The sequence below is a fragment of the Salvelinus alpinus genome, chromosome 23, assembly GCF_045679555.1.
Source record: "Salvelinus alpinus chromosome 23, SLU_Salpinus.1, whole genome shotgun sequence".
Lineage (NCBI taxonomy): Eukaryota > Metazoa > Chordata > Actinopteri > Salmoniformes > Salmonidae > Salvelinus > Salvelinus alpinus.
In genome coordinates, this window is record NC_092108.1 from 27,563,375 (window position 1) to 27,587,093 (window position 23,719).

At 43.1% G+C, this 23,719-nt stretch overlaps 1 protein-coding gene across 1 annotated transcript; it reads right to left on the reverse strand.

The window, feature by feature from the left end:
• Nucleotides 1-12,822: 12,822 nt before the first annotated feature.
• Nucleotides 12,823-15,153, reverse strand: LOC139550696 (transmembrane protein 275-like). The gene is made up of 2 exons (XM_071361775.1): nt 14,931-15,153; nt 12,823-13,765 (listed from the first exon to the last, which is right to left on the reverse strand). Exon 2 carries the CDS (start codon nt 13,624-13,626, stop codon nt 13,015-13,017), a length of 612 nt encoding a protein of 203 aa, XP_071217876.1. The 5' UTR covers nt 13,627-13,765; nt 14,931-15,153; the 3' UTR covers nt 12,823-13,014.
• Between the last annotated feature and the right edge of the window lie 8,566 nt (nt 15,154-23,719).

The window sequence follows — 23,719 nt, forward strand, 5'->3', positions numbered from 1 at the left end:
TGTGAGAGACGGAATCTAAAACAAAAATCCAAAAAATCACATTGTATGATTTTTAAGTAATTAATTTGCATTTTATTGCATGACATAAGTATTTGATCACCTACCAACCAGTAAGAATTCCGGCTCTCACAGACCTGTTAGTTTTTCTTTAAGAAGCCCTCCTGTTCTCCACTCATTACCTGTATTAACTGCACCTGTTTGAACTTGTTACCTGTATAAAAGACACCTGTACACACACTCAATCAAACAGACTCCAATCTCTCCACAATGGCCAAGACCAGAGAGCTGTGTAAGGACATCAGGGATAAAATTGTAGACCTGCACAAGGCTGGGATGGGCTACAGGACAATAGGCAAGCAGCTTGGTGAGAAGGCAACAACTGTTGGCGCAATTATTAGAAAATGGAAGAAGTTGAAGATGACGGTCAACCACCCTCGGTCTGGGGCTCCATGCAAGATCTCACCTCGTGGGGCATCAATGATCATGAGAAAGGTGAGGGATCAGCCCATAACTACACGGCAGGACCTGGTCAATGACCTGAAGAGAGCTGGGACCACAGTCTCAAAGAAAACCATTAGTAACACACTACACCGTCATGGATTGAAATCCTGCAGCGCATGCAAGGTCCCCCTGCTCAAGCCAGCGCATTTCCAGGCCCGTCTGAAGTTTGCCAATGACCATCTGGATGATCCAGAGGAGGAATGGGAGAAGGTCATGTGGTCTGATGAGACAAAAATAGAGCTTTTTGGTCTAAACTCCACTCGCCGTGTTTGGAGGAAGAAGAAGGTTGAGTACAACCCCAAGAACACCCTCCCAACCGTGAAGCATGGAGGTGGAAACATCATTCTTTGGGGATGCTTTTCTGCAAAGGGGACAGGACGACTGCACCATATTGAGGGGAGGATGGATGGGGCCATGTATCGCGAGATCTTGGCTAAAAACCTCCTTCCCTCAGTAAGAGCATTGAAGATGGGTCGTGGCTGGATCTTCCAGCATGACAACGACCCGAAACACACAGCCAGGGCAACTAAGGAGTGGCTCCGTAAGAAGCATCTCAAGGTCCTGGAGTGGCCTAGCCAGTCTCCAGACCTGACCCCAATAGAAAATCTTTGGAGGGAGCTGAAAGTCCGTATTGCCCAGCGACAGCCCCGAAACCTGAAGGATCTGGAGAAGGTCTGTATGGAGGAGTGGGCCAAAATCCCTGCTGCAGTGTGTGCAAACCTGGTCAATAACTACAGGAAACGTATGATCTTTGTAATTGCAAACAAAGGTTTCTGTACCAAATATTAAGTTCTGCTTTTCTGATGTATCAAATACTTATGTCATGCAATAAAATGCAAATTAATTACTTAAAAATCATACAATGTGATTTTCTGGATTTTTGTTTTAGATTCCGTCTCTCACAGTTGAAGTGTACCTATGATAAAAATTACAGACCTCTACATGCTTTGTAAGTTGGAAAACCTGCAAAATCGGCAGTGTATCAAATACTTGTTCTCCCCACTGTAAATGACATAAGAATGATAAATGTATAGATTATTTAAGGTATTGTTTTTTCTTTATTCAACTCGCCTGCCACCCACCCGCCCTTCATCCACACAATATTTCACGACCTATCCCACCAGCCCTGAAGATATATAACCGTGGGGACTGCAGGTTATGAGTCAACCTGCGCATCACTAGTAGGTGTTTAGCAAACCAAAGGTTTTGTGTCAAATCTTATCATGGACAACTTTAGAATTTTTGCTAATTAGCAATTTCTTAGCATTTTAGCTAACCCTTCCCCTAACACATAGCCTTTAACCTGACTCCTAACCCCTTGCCTAGCTAATATTAGCGTTAGCCACCTAGCTAACGTTAGCCATAACATATTGTATGAATTGTAATTCATAATATCATACGAAATGGATGGACATCCACAATGGAATAGATACCATGGGAAAGGTAACATTTAATACTAATTGGAGTGACCCAGATTTATATATACACACTATCTACCCCTGAGTCCAGATTGCTATGTTTGGACACTTCAACATAGAATCGGTGGAGTAACTGTCAGATCATCAGGGGGGCCAAATCCAAAATAATAGAAATGCTGGAGTTCATTCCGTATAGAAGTTTTTTTTTTAATTCAACCTTTTGAATAAATATTAAATACGTTTGCATCTTGGTTTGAGCCCCATGTTGGAAACAGAGCTATAGTGAATATAATGTTGTTGGTAAGCTTATACAGTGAGGTTTAGAAAGAAATGTGTTGGTAAATGATGAATGCTAGTATTGCACATGTGCAAATACTATTCATTCCTTTTTTTTAAGCGTAGTGTTGATAGCGTTTTCCTTTGTAAACACAATGGCTGTTTATGTATTCTGTCAAAGTGGCAGTGAGTGCTGTGAAAACTCAATTGGCTCTAATATGAAGCTCTTTATAGTAGGCCTATGGGGAGTGGTAAAAACAAGAACATAATAGTCACACAGTAAATGCAGGCGAGATTCACTCAGTGATATTATGAACACTCCGTGGATGCTGCCATGTTACTCAAATATACTCACCCTATGAACCCAACACATACAGTGTACATTGTATATCATACATAATACGTTTTGACCGTAGAAACAATTTTGGAAAACTTAATGCGAAGAAAGTAACATTAGTCCTCTGTTGCTGATCCTTTCAGCTGAGATTATATTGCAAAGGAACCGTGTGACCCCATAATAATAAATGCCTTTTAGCAGATGCGTTAATCCAAAGCGATTTACAGTCATGCATACACAATCGAACCCATGACCATATGTTATTTGCATTTCATTTAAGACCAAAGCCGCACATACTGTAATGCCAAACCAAACGTAACTATAGGAATTGAAATTATGGCATTAAACTTGTTGCAATTTCGTGTCAAATCTTTCAGTTCCGGCAACAACAAAAAAATTGCTTCAGAATAATGGGCTGAAATGTCAAGCACAGAGGTCCAGACAGTCAAAAAAAAAGGGACACATCGCTTTGTGTGTTACCCCTCAGGAATGCCACAGAGAAAACACTTAAATTCTCTCATTCTGCTCTCCAGTTAGAAACCGCTTACAATAATGCCCCATGGATGTTAAGAGAGGGAGCTGAATAGAACAGCTCTGAGGTAGGAACATCAATTCCAACAGAACCATCATCCATGTTCTTTCAACATTGGATTGGATGTTAATTACTGGTTGGCTGCTGCACAAAAGAAAAACAAAAGCTCCATTAATAGCTTGTCATAAATATGAAAAATGGCACTTCACAAAATGGCTAGACATAGGACTGGCACAATTACGGTATAACTGTATAACCGACGGTTATGGATGAAGACCGCCATGAACATAAAATAACCCCCATAACCGTAAAGAAAATGATATACAGTACCAGTCAAAAGTTTGGACACACCTACTCATTCAAGGGTTTTTCTTTATGTTTTAGAATAGTAAAGACATCAAAACTATGAAATCATGTAGTAACCTAAAGAAGTGTTAAAAATATCAAAATATATTTTAGATTTTTCAAAGCAGCCACCCTTTGCATTGATGACAGCTTTGCACGCTCTTGGCATTCCCTCAACTACAGTGGCAAGAAAAAGTATGTGAACACTTGGAATTACCTGGATTTCCTCACCCAATGTGGCGTGGATCTGCTTTTTTTCTAAAGTATTTCTATTTACTTCGGATCTGGAGTCCCTCGACTGAAGATAGCCAGCTAACTACCTACCCGCTATCAGTTAGCAAAACATTGCTAGCGGTCATCAGCTAACCTTTAGCTCGGAAAGCTCTCGCCAGTTCGAACAACGTGACTCAAACCAGAGCATAACGGACCTATTTCTCTCCATATCCCCGGATTCCTACCGCAAACTCTGAACATTTATCTGGATCTTCGCAACTAGCTAACCGCAATCCCGGGTGACCACCCCGGGTGACCACTCCTGGCTAGCGTTTCCATCCCGGAGCAAGCACCAATTAGCCTGAAGCTAGCCCGGCCAGGGCTCCTGTGCTACCACCGAAGCCCACTCCTAGGCTACAATATCCGGACCCCTTCTACAGCCGGTACGGGGCACGGAACCCCGCCAATCCTCTACGACTGGAATACCGACATAATCTGCCCGAGGACTCCAACAGGCCCCTCAGGCGCGACGCCCGCTGAAGGCCCATTCTGCTAACTTGCTAGCTACCTAGAGCTACCTGGAACCCTACTAATTCCACGACTGGTATATCGACGTCATGAAGAGGCAAAAACAGACTTACCCCCATCGCGACGTCCCCCAAAGGCTAACTTGCTAGCCCCAGTCTGCTAACTGCTAGCGTGCCTGCCCCAGTCTACTAACTGCTAGCTTGCCTGCCCCGGTTTGCTAACTGCTAGCTTGCCTTCCCCGGTCAGCTAACTGCTAGCCCCTGCTAACTGCTTGCTTGCTAACCCGGTCTACTAACTGCTAGCTCGCCAGCCCCGGTCTGCTAACCGCTAGTTTGTTTAGCCCTGGCCTACTAACTGTTAGCTTGTTAGCATTGGCCTGCTAACTGTCTGAATCACCGTGTCCCCAGTCAGCCCAACCACTCACTGGACCCATATGTTCACTTGGCTACGCATGCCTCTCTCTAATATCAATATGCCTCGTCCATTACGGTCCTGGTTAGTGATTGCTGTCTTATTTCACTGTAGAGCATCTAGCCCTGCTCAATATGCCTTAACCAACCATGTTGTTCCACCTCCTACATATGCGATGACATCACCTGGTTTAAACGTCTCTAGAGACTATATCTCTCTCTTCATTACTCAATGCCTAGGTTTACCTCCAATGTACTCACATCCTACCTTACCTTTGTCTGTACACTATGCCTTGAATCTATGCTATCGAGCCCAGAAACCTGCTCCTTTTACTCTCCGTTTCGAACGTGCTAGACGGACAGTTCTTATAGCCTTTAGCCATACCCTTATCCTACTTCTCCTCTGTTCCGCTGGTGATGTAGAGGTTAATACAGGTCCTGCAGTGCATAGCCCCACTCCCCAGGTGCTCTCATTTGTTGACTTCTGTAACCGTAAAAGCCTTGGATTCATGCATGTTAACATTAGAAGCCTACTCCCTAAGTTTGCTTTACTCACTGCTTTAGCACACTCTGCCAACCCGGATGTCTTAGCCGTGTCTGAATCCTGGCTTAGGAAAACCACCAAAAACCCTGAAATCTCCATCGCAAACTATAACATTTTCCGCCAAGATAGAACTGCCGAAGGGGGCGGTGTTGCAATCTACTGCAAAGATAGCCTGCAGAGTTCTGTATTACTATCCAAGTCTGTACCCAAACAATTCGAGCTTCTACTTCTAAAAATGCATCTTTCCAGAAACAAGTCTCTCACTGTTGCCGCTTGCTATAGACCACCCTCTGCCCCCAGCTGTGCCCTCGATACCATATGTGAATTGATTGCCCCCCATCTATCTTCTGAGCTCGTGCTACTAGGTGACCTAAACTGGGACATGCTTAACACCCCGGCCATCCTACAATCTAAGCTTGATGCCCTCAATCTCACACAAATTATCAATGAACCTACCAGGTAAGGGGGGGTTGGCGCCCCCCCCTTGGGTTGTGCCGTGGCGGAGATCTTTGTGGGCTATACTCGGCCTTGTCTCAGGATGGTAAGATGGTGGTTGAAGATATCCCTCTAGTGGTGTGGGGGCTGTGCTTTGGCAAAGTGGGTGGGGTTATATCCTGCCTGTTTGGCCCTGTCCGGGGGTATCATGGGATGGAGCCACAGTGTCTCCTGACCCCTCCTGTCTCAGCCTCCAGTATTTATGCTGCAGTAGTGTGTGTCAGGGGGTAGGGTCAGTCTGTTATATCTGGAGTACTTCTCCTGTCTTATCCGGTGTCCTGTGTGAATTTCAGTATGCTTTCTCTAATTCTCTCTCTCGGAGGACCTGAGCCCTAGGACCATGCCTCAGGACTACCTGGCATGATGACTCCTTGCTGTCCCCAGTCCACCTGGCCGTGCTGCTGCTCCAGTTTCAACTGTTCTGCCTGCGGCTATGGAACCCTGACCTGTTCACCGGACGTGCTACCTGTCCCAGACCTGCTGTTTTCAACTCTCTAGAGACAGCAGGAGCGGTAGAGATACTCTCAATGATCGGCTATGAAAAGCCAACTGACATATACTCCTGAGGTGCTGACTTGCTGCACCCTCGACAACTACTGTGATTATTATTATTTGACCATGCTGGTCATTTATGAACATTTGAACATCTTGGCCATGTTCTGTTATAATCTCCACCCGGCACAGCCAGAAGAGGACTGGCCACCCCTCATAGCCTGGTTCCTCTCTAGGTTTCTTCCTAGGTTTGGGCCTTTCTAGGGAGTTTTTCCTAGCCACCGTGCCTCTACACCTGCATTGCTTGCTGTTTGGGGTTTTAGGCTGGGTTTCTGAACAGCACTTTGAGATATCAGCTGATGTAGGAAGGGCTATATAAATAAATTTGATTTGAGGTACAACTCCAAATCCGTAAACACGGGCACCCTCATAGATGTCATCCTAACTAACTCGCCCTCCAAATACACCTCTGCTGTTTTCAATCAAGATCTCAGCGATCACTGCCTCATTGCCTGCATCCGTAATGGGTCTGCGACCAAACGACCACCCCTCATCACTGTCAAACGCTCCCTAAAATACTTCTGCGAGCAGGCCTTTCTAATCGACCTGGCCGGGGTATCCTGGAATGACATTGACCTCATCCCGTCAGTAGATGATGCCTGGCTATTCTTTAAAAGTGCCTTCCTCACCATCTTAAATAAGCATGCCCCATTCAAAAAAAAATTAAACTAAGAATAGATATAGTCCTTGGTTCACTCCAGACCGGTCTGCCTTTGACCAGCATAAAAACATCCTGTGGCGTTCTGCATTAGCATCAAATAGCCCCCGTGATATGCAACTTTTCAGGGAAGTTAGGAACAAATATACACAGGCAGTTAGGAAAGCTAAGGATAGCTTTTTCAAACAGAAATTTGCATCCTGTAGTACTAACTCAAAAGTTCTGGGACACTAAAGTCCATGGAGAATAAGAGCACCTCCTCCCAGCTGCCCACTGCTCTGAGGCTAGGACACTGTCACCACCGATAAATCCACTATAATTGAGAATTTCAATAAGCATTTCTCTACGGCTGGCCATGCTTTCCACCTGGCTACCCCTACCCCAGTCAACTGCCCGACACCCTCCACAGCAACCCGCCAAAGCCACCACCATTTCTCTTTCACCCAAATCCAGATAGCTGATGTTCTGAAAGAGCTGCAAAATCTGGACCCCTACAAATCAGCCGGGCTACACAATCTGGACCCTCTCTTTCTAAAGTTATCTGCCGAAATTGTTGCAACCCCTATTACTAGCCTGTTCAACCTCTTTCGTATCGTCTGAGATTTCCAAAGAGTGGAAAGCTGCCGCGGTCATCCCCCTCTTCAAAGTGGGTGACACTCTAGACCCAAACTGCTACAGACCTATATCTATCCTACCCTGTCTTTCTAAGGTCTTCGAAAGCCAAGTTAACAAACAGATTATCGACCATTTCGAATCCCACCGTACCTTCTCCGCTATCCAATCTGATTTCAGAGCTGGTCATGGGTGCACCTCAGCCACGCTCAAGGTCCTAAACGACATCATAACCGCCATCGATAAGAGACATTACTGCGCAGCCGTATTCATCGACCTGGCCAAGGCTTTCGACTCTGTTAATCACCACATTCTTATTGGCAGACTCGACAGCCTTGGTTTCTCAAATGATTGCCTTGCCTGGTTTACCAACTACTTCTCTGATAGAGTTCAGTGTGTCAAATCGGAGAGCCTGTTGTCCAGACCTCTGGCAGTCTCTATGGGGGTTCCCCAGGGTTCAAGCCTCGGGCCGACTCTCTTCTCTGTATACATCAATGATGTCGCTCTTGCTGCTGGTGATTCTCTGATCCACCTCTACGCAGACGACACCATTCTGTATACTTCTGGCCCCTCTTTGGACACTGTTAAATAACCTCCAAACGAGCTTCAATGCCATACAACTCTCCTTCCGTGGCCTCCCAACTGCTCTTAATTGCAAGTAAAACTAAATGCATGCTATTCAACCGATCACAGCCCACACCTGCTCGCCCGTCCAGCATCACTACTCTGGACGGCTCTGACTTAGAATACGTGGACAACTACAAATACCTAGGTGTCTGGTTAGACTGTAAACTCTCCTTCCAGACTCACATTAAGCATCTCCAATCCAAAATTAAATCTAGAATCTGCTTCCTATATCGCAACAAAGCATCCTTCACTCATGCTACCAAACATACCTTCGTAAAACTGACCATCCTACCGATCCTCGACTTCGGTGATGTCATTTACAAAATAGCCTCCAATACCCTACTCAATCAATTGGATGCAGTCTATCACAGTGCCATCCGTTTTGTCACCAAAGCCCCATCCACTACCCACCATTGCGACCTGTACGCTCTCGTTTGTTGGCCCTCGCTTCATAGTCGTCGCCAAACCCACTGGCTACCCCTACCCCAGTCAACTGCCCGACACCCTCCACAGCAACCCGCCAAAGCCACCACCATTTCTCTTTCACCCAAATCCAGATAGCTGATGTTCTGAAAGAGCTGCAAAATCTGGACCCCTACAAATCAGCCGGGCTACACAATCTGGACCCTCTCTTTCTAAAGTTATCTGCCGAAATTGTTGCAACCCCTATTACTAGCCTGTTCAACCTCTTTCGTATCGTCTGAGATTTCCAAAGAGTGGAAAGCTGCCGCGGTCATCCCCCTCTTCAAAGTGGGTGACACTCTAGACCCAAACTGCTACAGACCTATATCTATCCTACCCTGTCTTTCTAAGGTCTTCGAAAGCCAAGTTAACAAACAGATTATCGACCATTTCGAATCCCACCGTACCTTCTCCGCTATCCAATCTGATTTCAGAGCTGGTCATGGGTGCACCTCAGCCACGCTCAAGGTCCTAAACGACATCATAACCGCCATCGATAAGAGACATTACTGCGCAGCCGTATTCATCGACCTGGCCAAGGCTTTCGACTCTGTTAATCACCACATTCTTATTGGCAGACTCGACAGCCTTGGTTTCTCAAATGATTGCCTTGCCTGGTTTACCAACTACTTCTCTGATAGAGTTCAGTGTGTCAAATCGGAGAGCCTGTTGTCCAGACCTCTGGCAGTCTCTATGGGGGTTCCCCAGGGTTCAAGCCTCGGGCCGACTCTCTTCTCTGTATACATCAATGATGTCGCTCTTGCTGCTGGTGATTCTCTGATCCACCTCTACGCAGACGACACCATTCTGTATACTTCTGGCCCCTCTTTGGACACTGTTAAATAACCTCCAAACGAGCTTCAATGCCATACAACTCTCCTTCCGTGGCCTCCCAACTGCTCTTAATTGCAAGTAAAACTAAATGCATGCTATTCAACCGATCACAGCCCACACCTGCTCGCCCGTCCAGCATCACTACTCTGGACGGCTCTGACTTAGAATACGTGGACAACTACAAATACCTAGGTGTCTGGTTAGACTGTAAACTCTCCTTCCAGACTCACATTAAGCATCTCCAATCCAAAATTAAATCTAGAATCTGCTTCCTATATCGCAACAAAGCATCCTTCACTCATGCTACCAAACATACCTTCGTAAAACTGACCATCCTACCGATCCTCGACTTCGGTGATGTCATTTACAAAATAGCCTCCAATACCCTACTCAATCAATTGGATGCAGTCTATCACAGTGCCATCCGTTTTGTCACCAAAGCCCCATCCACTACCCACCATTGCGACCTGTACGCTCTCGTTTGTTGGCCCTCGCTTCATAGTCGTCGCCAAACCCACTGGCTACAGGTTATCTACAAGTCTCTGCTAGGTAAAGCCCCGCCTTATCTCAGCTCGCTGGTCACCATAGCAGCACCCACCTGTAGCACGTGCTCCAGCAGGTATATCTCTCTGGTCACCCCCAAAGCCAATTCCTCTTTGGCCGCCTCTCCTTCCAGTTCTCTGCTGCCAATGACTGGAACAAACTGCAAAAATCTCTTTTAACTTTTATCTTCCTCACTAGCTTTAAGCACCAGCTGTCAGAGCAGCTCAAAGATTACTGCACATAGCCTATCTATAATTTAGCCCAAACAACTACCCTCTTCCCCTACTGTATTTATTTATTTATTTTGCTCCTTTGCTCCCCATTATTTCTACTTTGCACATTCTTCCACTGCAAATCTACCATTCCAGTGTTTTACTTGCTATATTGTATTTACCTTGCCACCATGGCCTTTTTTTGCCTTTACCTCCCTCATCTCACCTCATTTGCTCACATTGTATATAGACTTATTTTTCTACTGTATTATTGACTGTATGTTTTGTTTATTCCATGTGTAACTCTGTGTTGTTGTATGTGTCGAATTGCTATGCTTTATCTTGGCCAGGTCGCAGTTGCAAATGAGAACTTGTTCTCAACTAGCCCACCTGGTTAAATAAAACATTTAAAAAGATGCTGTGGCATGACCTCAAGAGAGCGGTTCACACCAGACATCCCAAGAATATTGTGGAACTGAAACAGTTCTGTAAAGAGGAATGGTCCAAAATTCCTCCTGACCATTGTGCAGGTCTGATCCACAACTGCAGAAAATGTTTGTTTGAGGTTATTGCTGCCAAAGGAGGGTCAACCAGTTATAAATCCAAGGGTTCACATACCTTTTCCACCCTGCACTGTGAATGTTTACACGATGTGTTCAATAACAACATGAAAAAATATAATTGTGTGTTATTAGTTTAAGCAGACTTTGTTCGTCTATTGTTGTGACTTCGATGAAGATCAGATAAAAATTGTATGACCAACTTATGCAGAAATCCAGGTAATTCTAAAGGGTTCACATACTTTTTCTTCCGAATGTAGCTTCACCTGGAATGCTTTTCCAAAAAGTCTTGAAGGAGTTCCCACATATGCTGAGCACTTGTTGGCTGCTTTTCCTTCACTCTGCGGTCCATTTCATCCCAAACCATCTCAATTGGGTTGAGGTCGGGTGATTGTGGAGGCCTGGTCATCTGATGCAGCACTCCATCACTCTCCTTCTTGATCAAATAGCCCTTACACAGCCTAGAGATGTGTTGGGTCGTTGTCCTGTTGAAAAACAAACGATAAGCGCAAACCAGATGGGATGGCGTATCGCTGCAGAATGCTGTGGTAGCCATGCTGGTTAAGTGTGCCTTGAATTCTAAATAAATGTACCAGTACCACCAGCAAAGCACCCCCACACCTCCTCCTCCATGCTTCACGGTGGGAACCACACATGCGGAGATCATCCGTTCACCTACTCTGCGTCTCACAAAGACACGGCGGTTGGAACCAAAGATCTCAAATTTGGACTCATCAGACCAACGGACAGATTTCACTGGTCTAATGTCCATTGCTCATGTTTCTTGGCCCAAGCAAGTCTCTTATTCTTATTGGTGTCCTTTAGTGGTGGTTTCTTTGCAGCAAAACGACCATGAAGGCCTGATTCTCCTCTGAACAGTTGATGTTGAGATGTGTGTTACTTGAACTATGTGAAGCATTTATTTGGGCTGCAATTTCTGAGGCTGCTAACTCTATTGAACTTATCCTCTGCAGAGGTAACTCTGGGTCTTCCTTTCCTGTGGCTGTCCTCATGAGAGCCAGTTTCATCTTAGTGCTTGATGGTTTTTGCGACTGCACTTGAAAAAACGTTAAAAGTTCTTGGAGTTTTCCGGATTGACTGACCTTCATGTCTTAAAGTAATTATGAACTGTTGTTTCCCAAATAGGGCTACCAACCCTACATTGTCACAAGACAACCGATTGGCTCAAACGCATTAAGGAGGAAAGAAATTCCACTATTTAACAACCAAACCTGTTAATTTAAATGCATTCCAGGTGATTACCTCAAAGCTGGTTGAGATAATGTCAAGAGGGTAAAATGCTGTCATCAAGGCTCCCGAGTGGCGCAGCAGTCTATGGCACTGCATCTCAGTGCTAGAGGTGTCACTACAGACCCTGTTTTGATTCCAGGCTGTATCACAACCGGCTGGGATTGGGAGTCCCATAGGGCGGTGCACAATTGGCCCAGCATCGTCCGGGTTAGGGTTTGGCCAGGATATGCCGTCATTGTAAATAAAAAAAATGACTCGCCTACTTAAATAAAGGTTAAAGTAAAAAAAATTAAAACGCAAAGGGTGGCTACTTTGAAGATTAAATATATTTTGATTTGTTTAACACTTTTTTGGTTGCTACAGGATTCCATATGTGTTATTACATACTTTTGATGTCTTCACTATTATTCTACAATGTAGAAAATAGTTCTAAAAAAAAGGGAAAACCCTGGAATCAGTATGTGTGTCCAAGCTTACACCTACACAATTATTCTACATTGTAGAATAATAGTGAAGACATCAAAACTATTAAATAACACATATGGAATCATGTAGTAACTAAAAAAAACAGTGTTAAATCTAAATATATTTTAGATTTCAGTTTATTCAAAGTAGCCACCCTTTGCCTTGGCATTCGCTACCTGCCCTAATGCATAGTGCTAACTGTAAAGTTTGGTGGAGGAGGTCTGGGGCTGTTTTTCATGGTTAGGCCCCTTCGTTCAAGTGATGGGAAATCTTAACGCTACAGCATACAATGACATTCTAGACGATTCTGTGCTTCCAACTTTGTGGCAACAGTTTGGGGAAGGCCCTTTCCTGTTTCAGCATGACAATGCCCCCATGCACAAAGCGAGGTCCATACAGAAATGGTTTGTCAAGATCGGTGTGGAAGAACTTGACTGACCTTTTAGCAACACGAAATGCATATTTTTTATTTATTGAATTTTTTTGCTTTTCGAATGGTTATTACGGAGACCGTACTCACTTGGCTGGCCAATTACCATCATCCATAATTCCATGACCATCACAGCCAACATTTACATAGTTTTGCATCAGTCCCCTGGGGCAGGAGGCTCATGCTACAATTTGTTAATCAGGGGTGTGCTAGGTGGCCACATCATCACGTGGCAGGTTGAGCCTCACAGCCCCTCCCCCTGGCGAGGAGGTGGAATAGCAGGCCGTGGCGGAGGTGGGGCCATTCGTCTCCATGGTGAAGAGCTTGAAGGTCCCTGGGGGGGCAGGGTTTGGAGAAGCATCCCGCTCAGGGCTGGATGCCCGGGATGACCCAGGTGAGGCTGAGGGGCTGAGCTGTACTGCTGTCGTGTCCTGCAATGTGTGCTCACTCGTCTCAATCTCAAACGTCGCTCCCCCAGCTAAACCTCCACGCCCCATCATCCCCATGTTCCTTCCGCCCACCTTAGACCTCCGGGAGCCCTGGGCAGGGGGCAGGCGGCTGCAGACACAGCACGCCCCGAAGAAAGAGAAGGCCACCAGAAGCAGGATGGGCCCTATGATGATGGGAGGGTTGGCAGAGGGCACCATGGTGCTGAAGGCGAACGCCCCCACCAGGGTGATGTTGATGCCTGCCAGCATGACGCACAAGCCGCATGCGCAGCACAGCGCCGGGGAGGGCAGGCCACGGGGGCGGGATGTCCTCTTCTTCGGTTCCTTCTTCTTGGGCCCAGGAGTGCTGGAGCTCCTTTCAGTGATGACCATCTCTTCTTCTGCACCGCAAGGCTGCCTTTTCTCTCTCTCTCTCTCTCTCTCTATCCTTCAGCCAGGACTATTGCCCTTGGCAACAGACCACCGAGGGAGGCCATGGCTGTGCTGACTGATTGTTCACAGTGAAAAGCACCTGAATCAGAGCAGGAAATAAAATGGAAAACTGATTAAGTTACATGTGTTTTCAGCTATATCAGATTTTGATTTAGAGTAGGGAAAAAATAAAGGACAAGGACACTGGAAAGGAGCATACGGAACTCATGTTCAATGATGGTGTAATTCATACACCACAGTGTTTCAATGATAATTGTAGTTTATATAATGACATTATGATGATAATTCTAGCCTTGGTTTGAACACTAAAACACAATTAAAATGCTATCAAGAGTCCCATCAAGGGCCCTTGGTCAGGAAGCTCATGTCGTGCTTAACTTAACTCGGTCTCTGGCTCATACAACACTGAATACTCCACTGCAACTCCTCCAGTCCACTGCACATTACAGTATAGCAGTATAGTAAACAAAATCATTTCAAACCTTGATTAGGCTACATTGGGACACAATCACATATGCTTCTCTATTAATGCGTGGAAATACTTGGGAACAGCTAAAAATGAAATAACTTTGAACTGATTCATCCTAAATTAAAATCACTTTGAGATCATTTTCTGGTGATTTTACAGTCCTATGTCCAACAACAAACTTTTAAATAAATAAAATATGTTTTTGCTCAGAAAACTTGTGGGGACAAATAAAATCCCCAACGGGGCACCTATTGGGAAACCCTGGCCTATCTACATTTGTATTTACATTTGAGCCATTTACCTACAAAATGATGATCATAACCAATGACTGAGTAAATACATTATGACTTGTCTGTTGAAGTATCTTACATAGATATACAATATTATATGTAAACTTACTGAACAGTGACTGCATTCATTCATGTCAGGCTTGTAAGTGAATACGGTTTTAATTGCTGAGTAGCAACCAGACAGACCCTTTTCATTCATCATCAAACATACACCCCACCAAAATGAAATGAAAATCAGTCAAGTGCATAGACAGTTTTAGGATTTATTTTTTAAAACCTATGATTTCAAACAGATTATGTTTGCTATTATCTATTGCCCCCGAAAAATGAAATGACATGTTTGGTGTAAGCTGTATAGCCTATCTAAGCATTGGACATTGTTGTAGAACGCGCCCAGCAATCAAATCAAATATAATTGTATTCATAGTTGTACTGATCTGTTGCATATAACATTTAAATTAACTGATTTCAGCGCTTCATCCTACCTTCTGTGCTGATATTCAGAATACCTGAAGATTCCTGAAGAATTACATCGCCAACACGCATTTTCAATCCGAATAACATTCGCACATGGCTGGTCAGGTTGGAACTACTTGTAGACGCCGAAGGATTGGTTTTCAGATTGATCACATCATAGTGAGCCATTCAATCAATATGAAATGTCACAACAATGGCCAGTCAACGTAGTGCAGTGCATCTGTGGGAGAGGCTTATTCAGGTGAAGGTATTGGTCTTGACATATGGTGTCCACGTGACTGTGCAGTCGGATACATGACGCCTATACAATTATAGGATACATCAACCTCTTAGTACACAACAAGATTATATCCATTGCAATAGCAGCATTGTTCACAATGTAGCCTACATAAGACCTGTCTAATTATCGTAATATTCTTTGCTCAAGAAGGTGGTGCTCTTTAGAGAATAGCATCGGTGCGTTTCCATAATCCCGCCAGTTTTGTGAATGACAACGCTCATGTTTTTGAGGGGTAGGCTATGTAAGGTTTCTGCGAATGATCCAGTCTTTAAAAAGCACTTAGATTTTCTCAGTGCTTGAGACGTCCTCCCTCTCCTCACTGGGTAGCACAATAAACGATGTGCTTCTACACCTGCATTGCTTGCTGTTTGGGGTTTTATGCTGGGTTTCTGTACAGCTCTTTGATATATCAGCTGATGTAAGAAGGGCTATATAAATACATTTGATTTGATTTGACTATGTGTGATAACGAGTGTCTTGCCTCCATACAACACCATGAAATTCACTGCTCCCCTTGGTGTAGTGGAGAAGGGAAGTGGGGCAACGACGACGGTTGACAGATCCCGGTCCTAAAACAAGCTATTCAAAGCTAATACCTCATTGAACATATTGCAAGTAGGCTAGCCATACTTTTTTTGAGCACCTTGATACTGCATGATCTGTTTGTGTTTTAGCCAACTCCATTGCTTATTATTGTTTGGCATGACAATGAGCGACAAGGAGTTGGCATGATAGCACAAACAGACTGGCATTCAAGCTATAAACACATGGGAATAAACCATTCTTCTTTCAAGCATTTGAAATGAGAAACTAGCTACATCTGAAAAACATATGCACGCCAAGGAGAGAGTGTCCTCATGTAACCTCAAAAGAGCAATGGCATCTAGTCCACACCTTGAAATTGTATCCTATTTGACCATCTTTCAATGCCTACAATGGAAACACAGTAATTTCCAAGTATTTGCATTGTTATTCAGTGAAAAAGGCACTGTAAAGGAAAAGTCCTGCATTTGAAATTAGTTGTAATTATGTAAAATGTAGCCTTACTGAAACGTTGTATATTCATTAGAGGTTTCTTCCAAATCAGACAGAAACTTCAGCCACAGTCCCCTGCTATGAAAATAGGTATTGTGGTAGACAATAACTTCCTAATTTCAAATTAAGTTGTGGATTTAAAGATCCTCACAGTGAGACAAGAAGCCAGCACAATACTGCATTGTTCAATCCCAGGCTCAGAGCACACATCATGCTTTAGTCTACATCAGAGCACAGCGTTTTCCCCACACCGCTATGCATGAAGCAGTCACTCTGCCTAATGTACTCTGCCTCTCCTGAATATAAATGCATTGTGTTTCACTATGAGGGTGCATTGTGGTGTGCGTGCGTGCATGTACTTGGGTGTGAGGATGTCAGCAAATGGTGTTCAGTCATAAAATGTGAGCGACGATAAAATAGGTTGCAATCGTGCTGCTCCCTACAGAGTCTAAGATATTTATATTGTAGCGAATTCAGGGGGAAGCTCCGACCGGTACTCAAATCCAGGTCCAGGGACCGTCAAGCCAATGCCTTCACCATTATGCCAAGATGTCCAAAGCCCTTGACGAGTTTGCTAGGTGTTGGTTTAACGTCACTTCATTATGTAACATGCTGACTACACCGGTCGCATTGTGTGCGCACATACATGTTATTCAATAATTTTGTCTAAACTGCTCGCCCGCTTCAACTGGCGTCTGTGTAGCCAGGCGCTAAAATAGAAATTGGTTATATTTTTTACGCTTAACATGCTGCAAGTCCCCCTCTCACATCTCCTCATGGTTTTTAGGAGCTTATACAGACGTGGGTGATTGAAAGATGAACTGAGGTCCACACTCCAGTCCAGTTGGTGGTGGTAATGCACCATAAAGTTGGTTGCCAAACAACATATAAAGTCCACAGAAGAAGAATAGTAATAATAAGAAGAAGAAGAAGAAGAAGAAGAAGAAGACTACTACTGAAGGAGGAGAGATTACTAGAATGTATTAGTTTCCCCTTTTATCTGTGGATTAAATGTCAGAGTAGAGAACACATGATTTTGTGTGCTTCAAAATGGGTCAGAATTCTACAAAGACTCCCGAGTGGCGCAGGGGTCTAAGGCACTGCATTGCAGTGCTAGAGATGTCACTACAGATCCAGGTTTGATCCCGGGCTGTGTCGCAGCCAGCTGCGACCGGGAGATCCATGAGGCGTCACACAATTGTTCGGGTTAGGGGAGGGTTTGGCTGGCCGGGGTTGTCCTTGTCTCATCACGCTCTAGTGACTCCTGTGGCAGGCCGGGTGTGGGCATGCTGACACGGTCGCCAGTTGGACGGTGTTTCCTCTGACACATTGGTGAGGCTGGCTTCTGGGTTAAGTGAGCAGTGTGTCAAGAAGCAGTGCTGCTTGGCAGGGTTGTGTTTCAGAGGACACATGGCTCTCAACCTTTGCCACTCCCGAGTCTGATCATGAGTTGCAGCGATGGGACAAGACTGTAACTACCAATTGGATATAACAAAAAAGGGGTACTACATTTTTATTTATTTTTTACCTTTATTTTACTAGGCAAGTCAGTTAAGAACAAATTATTATTTACAATGACAGCCTACCCCGGCCAAACCTGGACGACGCTAGACCAATTGCGCACCGCCCTATGGGACTCCCAATCACGTCCGGATGTGATACAGCCTGGATTCAAATCAGGGTCTGTATAATCTACAAAGATCCAGAAAAAAGGACCTTATGCATTTCAGGTAAAATATCCCAGGACAAATTAGCTAGCAAAAGCAAGCAAGCTAGCTACATTTCCATGAATGTAATGTGTTTCGACCTGTCACCAAATGAATATAGTTGGTTCAGAATTTGTTTTGATATTTCAACCTGCTGTCTGGATCGCATCTGGTGTGGATGTACAAAATCAACATGCGCACCCCCGGTCTAGAAAGCATGTAAGGGTTCACCCATCAGTTTCAAATAGTAGCAATGCAGATGCCCCACCCACCTGAGGATCTGTCTTTTTCAGCCATCTATATATTGCAAGAACAACTTGTCACTTAAATCACACTGTATTGATTGCTTTTATTTTACTCCTGCTACTCTTGCTTGTACCTGTCATTTTTTCCCAGTTCACATTACAACCACAGAAATGTAATGCCCTGTCAAACAGTAATGGCCTATTGGCTTTCCGTTGATAAATGGCCATAGATAAAATTACGTCAAATCACGTTATACAGTTGAAGTCTGAAGTTTACATACACCTTAGCCAACTACATTTAAACTCAGTTTTTCACAATTCCTGACATTTAGTCCAAGTAAAGTTTCCCTGTCTTAGATCAGTTAGGATCACCACTTTATTTTAAGAATGTGAAATGTCAGAATAATAGTAGAGGGAATGACTTATTTCAGCTTTTATTTATTTCATCACATTCCCAGTGGGTCAGAAGTTTACATACACTCAATTAGTATTTGGTAGCATTGCCTTTAAATTGTTTAACTTGGGTCAAACGTTTCGGGTAGCCTTCCACAAGCTTCCCACAATAAGTTGGGTGAATTTTGGCCCTTTCCTCTTGACAGAGCTGGTGTAACTGAATCAGGTAGGCCTCCTTGCTCGCACACGCTTTTTCAGTTCTGCACACAAATTCTCAATAGGATTGAGGTCAGGGCTTTGTGATGGCCACTCCAATAGCTTGACTTTGTTGTCCATTTGGAAGACACATTTGCGACCAAGCTTTAACTTCTTGACTGATGTCTTGAGATGTTGCTTCAATATATCCACATAATTTTCCTGCCTCATGATGCCATCTATTTTGTGAAGTGCACCAGTCCCTCCTGCAGCAAAGCACCCCCACAACATGATGCTGCCACCCACGTGCTTCACGGTTGGGATGGTGTTCTTCGGCTTGCAAGCCTCCCACTTTTTCCTCCAAACATAACGATGGTCGTTATGGCCAAACAGTTCTATTTTGTTTCATCAGACCAGAGGACATTTCTCCAAAAGTATGATCTTTGTCCCCATGTGTAGTTGCAAACCGTAGTCTGCATTTTTTATGGCGGTTTTGGAGCAGTGGCTTCTTCCTTGCTGAGTGGCCTTTCAGGTTATATCGATATAGGACTCGTTTTACTGTGGATAGAGATAATTCTGTACCTGTTTTTTTCAGCATCTTCACAAGGTCCTTTGCTATTGTTCTGGGATTGATTTGCACTTTTCACACCAAAGTACGTTCATCTCTAGGAGACAGAACGCATCTCCTTCCTGAGCGGTATGACGGCTGCGTGGTCCCATGGTGTTTTTACTTGCGTACTATTGTTTGTACACATGAACGTGGTACCTTTAGGCATTTGGAAATTGCTCCCAAGGATGAACCAGACTTGTGGAGGTCTGCAGTTTTTTTTCTTAGGTCTTCGCTGATTTCTTTTGATTTTCCCATGATGTCAAGCAGAGGCACTGAGTTTGAAGGTCGGCGATGAAATCCACAGGTACACCTCCAATTGACTCAAATGATGTCAATTAGCCTATCAGAAGCTTCTAAAGCCATGATATCATTGTCTTGAATTTTCCAGGCTGTTTAAAGGCACAGTCAACTTAGTGTATATCAACTTTTGACCCACTGGAAATGTGATACAGTGAATTATAAGTGAAATAATCTGTCTGTAAACAATTGTTAGAAAAATTACTTGTGCACAAAGTAGATGTCCTATCCGACTTGCTAAAACTATAGTTTGTTAACAAGAAATTTGTGGAGTGGTTGAAAAACGAGTTTTAATGACTCCAAACTAAGTGTATGTAAACTTCCGACTTCAATTGTACCTCACCTGTATGTTAATTTATTAATATATGCAAATACACTCAGTGTGTGTATGTATGCAAATGAGGTACAAATAGTTTTCTTTATTGAACACAAAATATAATAAAAGACCTGATACAGTAAGAAACGGTACATATGAGTGTATCCTAAGAAAAAAGTGAAATTTTACAATAAATTGAATACCTGAATTCCCATCAAAATCACTGAACTCCATTCATTATTTTTCCATGCCAGTAAAATGTTTTATGTACTAACATTCTGTCAATATCTGATGGATTATACAAATTCTAAACGTTGGGAGTATCTTCATCCATTGTCCAACTGTTGCATTTATTATAATTGTTTTTAAAAACTTTTAACAATTTCGATGACCGCTGCTAATTGCTAAAAGTCATAATCACCACTTGAATCTTGTTTTTTTAACAATACAAAACATATGCACACAAATATGAAGAACATCCCACCTGCCCAGACCTACCAGCTCACACCCCCATGTCCATAACCCAATCACTCTATGGTTTCAAACTGCAACATATTTTTCCCTCCGTCACCCACGCACTTTCAACATTTAGATAATAAAGCATTTGACTTTTCCATTGTGTTAACGATGGAGGATGCGTTGATTTCCAGCTTTTAAGTAGACGTTTTTTTCAAAATGATTGAAGAGAAAAGTATAGTCCACTGCACCCTCATATGCCATGTCTTGAAATATGCAGACAGATGGATTAAAAGTACATTTACATTGTAATACTTCTGACAGACAACTCTGCCCATGACTTTAACGTTATAGCATTCCCAGAAGGCATGTATTATTGAGTCATTGTTAGTTTTACACTTAAGACGCGATTCTGCTTTTGTGCTGTAGATTTTGTGAATTTTGTTTCTTGTATTTTAAATTCTATACATTAGTTTATAGTGGATTAAACGTAAAGGATTAAATGTAATTTTCTTAGTTATGTTCCAACATTCCCTCCATCTTGTGCTAATATCAGTTATTTGTATGTCTTGGTTCCAATAATGTATATTTGTTTCTAAGAGATTGTTGGTTGGATATGCTCTCTGTAAGGGTTTGTATATCTTACCTATCATATGAATATCATTTTCTGACTCAAATGGGACTTCCTCAACATTGCTTTGATGTCCAAAACTATCAGCTTGAAATTGCGTGTTATAAAATTTGTGGCCCAATTTATCGGTAAATTCTGAAAAGCTATCCAAGGATTGTTCCATAGGGGTCTCTTTTTAGGGAGTGATATTGGTTCTTGTAGAATCTGTTTCACTTTCTTCCATGTTGTTATATTGTACTTAACTATAAAGTTGTTAATGTTCTTAGCTCCATTCTTTGAAAATAGACACATGAAAAGATTCTGGATATGAGCATGCGCATATTCAATATGTACCCATTGTTCCTCTTTACCACCCTGCATACCACTGCTGGCTTGCTTCTGAAGCTAAGCAGGGTTGGTCCTGGTCAGTCCCTGGATGGGAGACCAGGTGCTGCTGGAAGTGGTGTTGGAGGGCCAGTAGGAGGCACTCTTTCCTCTGGTCTAAACAAAGATCCCAATGCCCCAGGGCAGTGATTGGGGACACTGCTCTGTGTAGGGTGCCGTCTTTCGGATGGGACGTTAAACGGGTGTCCTGACTCTCTGAGGTCATTAAAGATCCCATGGCACTTATCGTAAGAGTAGGGGTGTTAACCCCGGTGTCCTGGCTAAATTCCCAATCTGGCCCTCAACCATCACGGTCACCTAATAATCCCCAGTTTACAATTGGCTCATTCATCCCCCTCCTCTCCCCTGTAACTATTCCCCAGGTCGTTGCTGCAAATGAGAACGTGTTCTCAGTCAACTTACCTATTAAAATTAAAATTTAGCGTATTTAACAATATGTCGCAAGTTAAAGCCTTGTGTGATGAGTTAATACAATTCCAAATCTGAAAAGTTAAAACCAGCCTCAGATTTAGGGACATGTAAAACTTTCTAATTTATTCTATGAGTTTTATTTGCCCATATGAAGTCTGTTATGGACAAGAATACTCTTTTAAAGAATGTCTTCGGTGGGGTAATTGGTATTACCTAGAATAAATATAAAAACTTTGGGAGCCATGCCATTCTAAAGAGGTTTATTCTACCTGCAAGATTTGTGGTGAGATTGTTCCATTTAATTAGCTTTGCTTTCATGTTGTTGAATAATGGGATAAAGTTACCTTTACATATTTGTTAAGCATCCTAAGTATTTCATATTTTTTTGTGGTCCACTGAAAGGATTTCTGTAGAGCACGAGGTATTATTTTTCCTATTTCCATTATTATGTGTATGTGTATGTGTATGTGTATGATTCAGGTATATCAGGAGATCTTCAGCAAATACGTTGAGTTTATATTCATGTTTACCAATACTGATAACTGTTACGTTTGGGTCCTGCCTAATTCTTTCTGCAAGCAGTTTAATTTGCCAGTGCAAACAGGAGGGTAGAGGGAAGACATCCCTGTCTCATGTCATATTATTTGTGTACATTTTTGCTTTATGATATTTATATAATATTTTTATTAAATGTATTATTTCAGCTGGAAAGTTGAACGCTTCCAAAGTTTTGAATATATATATTTTTTAAGAGTGTCTAATATTTATTTTTGGTTGATTTCCATTTTTTTGTGATTCTTTTTTATCTGCTGATAGTTACTTCAGGGTTATTGTGTTTACCAAGGCTGTAGGATCAGTCCAGCTGTTGTTAAATTCTGATTTATATAGATTTTCATAGAAGCTTTTTAAAATTGTCATTAAATCGCATTGTTGTTTCTAACAAATGCATTTGTATCTTTATCTTTTCAGATTATAACTGGTTTGGCATGTATTGGTTTGTGAAGGCTGTGAGATTTTTACCAGGTTTATTTTCCATGAAGTAGTAGGCTTTATTTGAGTTTAACCTGTAGTTGTTGGTTCTCTTCAAAAGTAAAATATCATATTCCTGTTTAAATTCAGAAATCATATTTTCTTCTTTACCTTGTAAAGATTTTTTATGGACTTTTTCTACGATATACATTTTTTTAAATTTGTATTTAATTTCTAACTCCGAGTATGAGATTATCATTCCCATAATGTATGCCTTAAAAGCATCACACATTTTCCCTGTCCTCTATGTCTACATTTGTAATGGTAAAGGTTGACATTTTTTAATTTACAGATTTACATTTAGGGTCTTGAAGATGCACTCTGTTCATTCTCCATATACTGTTGCTAAGTGTATTTTATGTTGGTGTAATTAAGCATGAGGTGTCCTGTAAATTTCAGGTGTCCTGTAAATTATTTGTAGAGATGAAAATGTTCAGTCTCTTTGGAGGCTCCTTGAATTTGCCTTTTTTATTGCTACATCTGTCAATCTTATCGAATATATAATTTAGGGCCTCCCGGGTGGCGCAGTGGTCTAGAGCACTGCATCGCAGTGCTATGCTGCGCCACCAGAGTCTGGGTTCGCGCCCAGGCTCTGTCGCAGCCGGCCGCGACCGGGAGGTCCGTGGGGCGACGCACAATTGGCTTAGCGTCGTCCGGGTTAGGGAGGGTTTGGCCGGTAGGGATATCCTTGTCTCATCGCGCTCCAGCGACTCCTGTGGCGGGCCGGGCGCAGTGCGCGCTAACTGAGGGGGGCGGGTGCACGGTGTTTCCTCCGACACATTGGTGCGGCTGGCTTCCGGGTTGGAGGC